The sequence below is a fragment of the Conger conger genome, chromosome 12, assembly GCF_963514075.1.
Source record: "Conger conger chromosome 12, fConCon1.1, whole genome shotgun sequence".
NCBI classification, from domain to species: Eukaryota; Metazoa; Chordata; class Actinopteri; order Anguilliformes; family Congridae; genus Conger; species Conger conger.
In genome coordinates this window covers 4769879-4776691 of record NC_083771.1, presented here as the reverse complement: position 1 = coordinate 4776691, position 6813 = coordinate 4769879, and the positions used below count along the sequence as shown (strand labels likewise).

Below are 6813 nucleotides of genomic sequence, written 5' to 3'. Positions count from 1 at the left end.
ATTATGTCATTCTGAACTGTTTATACAATCACACATTTTGTTGGGTTATTGGAGTACATATTTACAGGTCCAAATATGTCATCTGAATTCAAAGGAACCTCGAAAATACAAACCTTTCTGGACTGAGTGTCTAACAAAACAGAGTAGGCTATCCCTAAATGGAACTGTTGCTTTTCAAGCTTATACAATACATAATATCGTTGCTTAGCTAAAGTGAAAACTATAAATAGTGTTGTGTAGCACACCAAAGTCAAGATGTCATAAAGTCACCTGTTCAGCGAACACAGCGAAAAGACGGCAGGCTCTGTTGCGTTTGTCACTGTCAGCTTTCCAAAACAGCGCACGAGAACACTGAACTGTATAATAATGATTTATATTATGCGTTATATTCTGACTGTGGGAAGCATAAACAGTGTTGTGGTTTGAGGTTGTCTGTTGTTGCAATTCCTCTCTTGACGTTAGGAGTCCAAAATGACCTATTGTACCTTTAATGAGGCTTTTTATTCAGAAAAAGGGTTTTGCCACAAAATGCACAAAACATTTGTTTTAAAATAAATCAAGCTACATTTTATTGCTCATTGTAAGTTTACATGGGATCATGGACAAGTTTATTTATTGCATGAGATTAGTAAGAATGAAACATCAAAAATATAATTTGTTTGAGATGAAATAAGAAATATTGTTAAGTTAATTAGATATTCCAGTTAAAGGATACAACAACTCTTTGTTACCACGCAGAACTGAAGCAATGGTTGAGATAAATCTGTTGTTTCTCTGTGTCCTCCTGAGGAGATTGCATGTGTACCATCATGTCCCTGAACTCATCTTTCAGACTGAGCGGAGAGTCGTGAAGCTGAATGTTTGATTTGCAACAGGAGAAGAGAGAGGTGATTCGATTACTGTAAAAACTCGTTTTTATAACACACTCAGCAGAACAGACCAGCCTCTCTCCTTATTTAGTTTATTCAAAATGACCGCAGAGTGTCCTTGTATGCTGGTATTCACAAAAGCACAACTGCAACTGATCGGTACGACTGGAAATGCTGTAGAGCATGGAATTTGAACTTGTTCCTCTGATTTTTTTTCAGTTGCTTTCTCACAAAGGAATCGACAGTACCTGTGCTATTAAGGTAATATGGAAGTCATTTTACAGTCATACGCTCCACAAGTCCCGAATCGCAGTTGATCCCAAAGTGATTATACAAGCACTACTGTTAGAATGTATATACTTTAAAATGGCAGTTATGATCAAAACTTTATTTTAAGTCCTGTATCCTTCAGAATTACTCCAATATACTATAAATTTCATCTGAAATACTCAAAATATATAAAAATGCATAAAGGATGTCATTTAGGCCAAATATTAAGAAATATCAGTGCTGGAATACCAGAAAATAAGGTAAACTTTTAAAATTGTGTGGAGTTAATGACTTATCAAAAGATAACAGTTGCTTCGTCCAGAAATCAATGTTCACTTGTGTTGGAGCCACTTCCTGCAACATTTTGTACCAGTATGTGATTTGAATTCATCAGTAGGTGGTGCCATTCCACTCATTCCTGTAAATCCATAGCCCTGTCCCTCTGTAACATCTGCTGAATGAGTGTCCTTAACATGAGGAACACTGGAATATATTTGTATGTCCAGATGTTGTGGCAGGTTTCCCGCAGGCTGTCAGTCGAGGGTGATATCATGGAGCGGGCAGGTTTCCTGCAAGGCTGTCAGTCATGTGTGATATCATGGAACGCTACAGTAATTCCTGCCACAGCTGGTGTGTTTTCCCCCTCTCCACGGCAACCACCTGAAAACTGGCCGACGGTCCGAGCTACTGCCTTCGTTTTCAAAAATGATTTCCTCTGCCCAATAGCAGTCTTTTACTTCCAGAACTGGCCCATGGCTGCTCAGTGACACATCCGCGACGTCATCTCTTTCTGCAAACGGAAAAGACAGACGACTCAGGATCCCATATAGACAAGCGGTAACAGCGTTCAGACCGCAGCTTGCATATGAATCACATCATAAGAAGCAAATCTTAAGATTGTAATTTCCCTCATTGCATCAGAGCAACAGGTAAAGGCGTTCAAAAGATATGCAAATTAATGGCTGAAACAATGTATTTTATTATGTCCTGATGGTTCACCTCTAGTACCGAATAAACTGTGCTGAAACCTAGTCTGTTTATTTTGCTGTTCTAATGTGCTGTTGAAAACTAAGTAAGGCTTATTTGGTTAGTTGAGGAACTCACATGTTAATTTGAGTTCACATGCTCAGTGTTTGGTATTTTGGAATTACTGTATATCATATCATTCTGAACTGTTTATACAATCACACATTTTGTTGGGTTATTGGAGTACATATTTACAGGTCCAAATATGTCATCTGAATTCAAAGGAACCTCGAAAATACAAACCTTTCTGGACTGAGTGTCAAACAAAACAGAGTAGGCTATCCCTAAATAGAACTGTTGCTTTTCAAGCTTATACAATACATTGGGTTTTTTTTGTTATCACTGATTTAAAATATGATAAACACTTTACACCGATAAAAATACATCTTCCTCTATGTTTGAGTACAGAGTGGGGCATCTAAAGTTTCCAAAAGGACACGAAATGAAACAAAAACAATGGTAGGCTACCTTCTCCTGTACAATAAAACATGTAGGGAGCAATTTACACAAGTTTTTCTCGATAACGGATGCATTTCATTAAAAAGGGCTAGAATCAGTATAAGTTCAGCCGGGTAGTCAGAAGACGGTTGCACGTCCGAAGACCGTTTGTATTTTTATTTTTATTTTTTACATAAATAAAGAATATAAATAAAGAAAATAAATACTAAGAATAATTTTCCAACCTCGTTCGCGGACTAAACTACGACTGAACAGGCACACGGGTTACGGACCATAGAGGTTAAAAAACAGTCTATAGACGTGCAGAGGCTATTTAATGTGCAGAGTGCAGACCTTCCTTCGAAGCGCGTGCCTCAGCTACAGGTTTCTCCAAATAGGCATAACTTTCCTTTCAATGTTCCCTCACTGATAAAGTCTTTCATTAACCATCCGTGACTTGTGTTAAACTTAACTGGTCGTTTACTCCTTGGATGCTTCAAAATGTGTTTTTTTTCTTCTAGTAAATAGCATTCAGTTCAGTTTCTCTAATCGACAAAACGACTACGTTTCCTGCAGAGTAATTTGAGTGGACTCTTTGACAAATGAAACAATTATATGGGGCGTGGCAAACTTTTGAAAACAACATTAAAGACCGTTGGACTAAGCCTTTGTAATGCAAGAAAAAAAAAAAGGGAGTCATCCCTATGTTCCCACAGCCCTATGTTCCCACATTTCTAAGATTTAATTTTTTTTCAAAATTAAATGTTTATTATTGATCGTGTAAACTGAACTTTATATATTTAGATGTCAAAATAGTCCTCAAAGGACAGCACTTGCAGATGCCTGTTCCTGGCACATAAAGGGTTGAAAAGTACTGATGTAGAGCCCTTTCCAGTTTTAAGTGAACTGCATAAATAGTGTATTTTTTCTTATTTCGCTTGTTTGCTTGTTCATTAAAAACTTATAGATAATTGAACATGTACTGTGTCTAAATTGCACAAACATACACTGGATTTCTTCAGGTCCCGTGCAAGCAGCCTGCTGAGTGTGAAGTCAACTGAACATAGAGCTGTGGGAACATAGGGCTGTGGGAACATAGAGCTGTGGGAACATAGGGCTGTGGGAACATAGGGCTGTGGGAACATAGAGCTGTGGGAACATAGACACGCTCCCAAAAAAAAGGATTCTAGTAAAGAGTTTATAAAACACTACAGCCGCTGAACGAGTGAAATAATGAAGTTCTGACAATGTTGATAAAGACAGAGGCATTGCTCTCGGTGCGCTGCTGTGACGGCAGTTTAAACCACAGACGAAAGACCAGCATTAAAACGCCATTTCGATGGATAAGCACACGGCAACATGTTTTGGTCTCTGCGAGGGTGTGAAGCAGGCCGTCTCAAAAGACACACAGACCCCACAGCAAGCACAGAGAGGAGGCATGCTGTCAACCACAGTGGCTTTACAACCGATGCTTACATTCAGTAATTAAGGTTAGTAGGCCGCGCTTTTAAGAGGATTGTAACATAAATGCTTCCCCAACAGTTGTAACATTAAGTAGGTTAAACGCCGTGAAATGGCCTACTTTTTTTTTTGTTACACAGAGTTTGACTTTTAGAAATGAAGTCCGATTCTAAATTTCAGCAGAACTTTTATATGAGTTGTTTGAGCAACTTCATCATAATCTTGTTTGCCCTGCTGACAGATACTTTTCCTACTATATGTGGAACAGTGAACTGTGACCCAGGATTAGCAGCACTTAACAGAGCAGCGTGCCTCTGGCAGACCGTCGCCACGCTGGGCTCAGCATTGGCGCGATGCGGCACTGCTCTCTGGGTCGATCGTGATTTCACAGAGCAGCAGGCGCCGCTGATCCCTTTCCTCCTGTAGGACTGCGTTCAAGGCCCTTGGCTTCGCTTCGCTTCACTCCAGTTCTGAGCATCGCTCAGTGCGCTTCCTGCCCTGGCGGCGCTGAAGACGGCGAATCGATCTTCCGCGCGATGACACGCCGCGGAGGCCGAACCGCTCGGAGGAGCCGGAGCCATCTGGGGCCCCCGCGGTGGCAGGCAGGGGCCCGTGCCCGCTGTGCATTGTTGACCACAATCACACTGACCAGATCCCCCATCTGGATGCTGTGAGGGGCGGGGCAGGCAGATGGCCTGCACAGCCACTCTCACTGTCCTGTGGTCTCTGTTCCTTCAGGAAATCCGGCTGTTCTGCACAGTATCATTCAGCCACACGTGAAAGGGCTTCATCGGTTTATATGAGGCTCCTTACCCGGGCAACATCACAGGGACGAGGCACTAACATTTGACAAGACGCTGATGTTTTGACGTCAGCCGACATCTTCCTCAGAGTAAAAAAAAGACGAAAATAAAATGATTCTGAGGAAGTCGTCGTTTGACGTTGAAAGGTCAGTCTCCCCTGTCCATTAAACAGTGTATTGCCCTAAGCTGTGTGTGCTCCAAAAATAACAGCTTTCTTGGAACTGCTTTTCCATGAAAAGCACCTTTATCATTGTGGAAATGGCCTCCCTTTTCAAATTTGGCATACATAGGCGCGATATTTTTCATGCGATATTGATTAACGATTTTCAGGCCCAGGTGAAATATGAAATATGATATTTCACCTCAACTGAATCAGTTAGCCCGTACTAATATTAGCATGAAAGTCTGAATCATTTCCACTGTCCTTTCGAGCCATATGACCAACGTTCTGCTCCCGGTTATTCTTTCCTCAGTAATTGGATCTGCCACAGGCCCCAAAGTACTGCATCACTATGATACATTTGAATCACATTGCTAAATATCATTCCTAGAAATAATATAGTCTTGTTATAAAAGTACGCTATGTTCACTAACAAATTTTACACACTTACACGTCTAGAGGTATTCGCTCCGACCGTGCGTTACACCACCTCATTTCACTCATTATTTTACCTGTTTGGTTCAGATAATGAGAGAATTAGTGAAAGCAGGTGGTGTAACACACGGTTGAAGCAAATGCCTACGGACATGGCGGCCCGCAGGACGAGGAGTAGAGTAGCCCTGCTCTGGACAGTATGTAACTACAGTACTATTTCTATTACTTTGAGGACTAATGCAAGCAACATTAAGGGATACTGATCTAGGGAAGTGGAGATGGGGACTTCACTCATTATTTCACACTGGACTGTTTTTCTTGTTTTTTCCTGCTTGCGTGGGTGTTGGCATTTTCTAAGCCGGATCATGAGAATTTCTTATGATAATGCGGAGAAAGCATCCTTTGTTTCACTGGACTCGTTTTTTCGACTGTTGATTGTCTGGTGATTTTTCTGTTTACAGTAGGTGTTTGTATTGTCAGGTCAAACTGAATCCATGTCTTGTTGCAGGATTTGGGGACCTTTATGGTGTGTCTAATCACGGACCTGTTATAAATGCATCCTGTATCAATAATCACCAGCTGAATCATGATCAGCACTCGCTTAAATCACAGAATGTTCTGCCGACATTGACTATGGCCGTTGTCCTTGTTTTATTGAAATATATTTAAACCGACTGTCATCAGACAGTCACCAGTCAGCAGATGGAGCATAAACCAGCCTTTACATTTTTATTTTCAGTACTTCAGTGAGATGTTATGACGGGTGTAAGATACATAATACACCAGCACTGTAGATTAGGTGTTGGGTAAACGGAAGACGGTCACACTCACCAGTGGCTCCAGCTCTTTGCGGTCTATGAGGTTCAGCTCGGTGCCGAAGTAGTAAAAGTGCTTGTAGCAGGTGTTGACGTGTGCCTCAGCGCCCATGAGGATGATGCGGTCAAAGTGGTGAATGTAAACGTGGACGAAGACCCGGAACAGTCGGCACAGGATCTTCTTGCAGATCTGAATGAAGTTCTTGGGGAAAGGGATCCCTGGGGAGAAAGACCACAGATGTGACCATCAGACTCCACCATCACACCTGTCACACCTGTCCATCATGTACCTGGTCTCCACTCCATCCCATCGGCTAGCTGGCAAGCCTCCCCGTCTTCTGAGAGGAGAGGTCGCCTGGATAATATCCCCATCTAAAACCTACTGTAGGTCAGTGATGGCCACATAACCAACTCTACATTACATTTTATTTAGCAGACGCTTTTATCAAAAGCGATGTACGAAACCGTGCATATCAGGGTCATACAACAAACAACCAAACATGCCAGATAAGGTAGAATTCATATATGATTGGTTG

The 6813-nt window shown here is 41.6% G+C and overlaps 1 protein-coding gene across 1 annotated transcript in view; it reads right to left on the bottom strand.

Moving 5' to 3' along the window:
* Positions 1-546: 546 nt before the first annotated feature.
* Positions 547-6813, bottom strand: part of LOC133142191 (MOB kinase activator 3B) — a 29213-nt gene continuing 22946 nt past the window's right edge. The window contains exons 3-4 of the mRNA XM_061263260.1: positions 6294-6496; positions 547-1929 (exon numbers count right to left, since the gene is read on the bottom strand). Of these exons, the coding sequence (XP_061119244.1) occupies positions 1900-1929; positions 6294-6496 (233 nt within the window). The 3' untranslated portion in view covers positions 547-1899. The remainder of the gene's footprint in view (positions 1930-6293; positions 6497-6813) is intronic.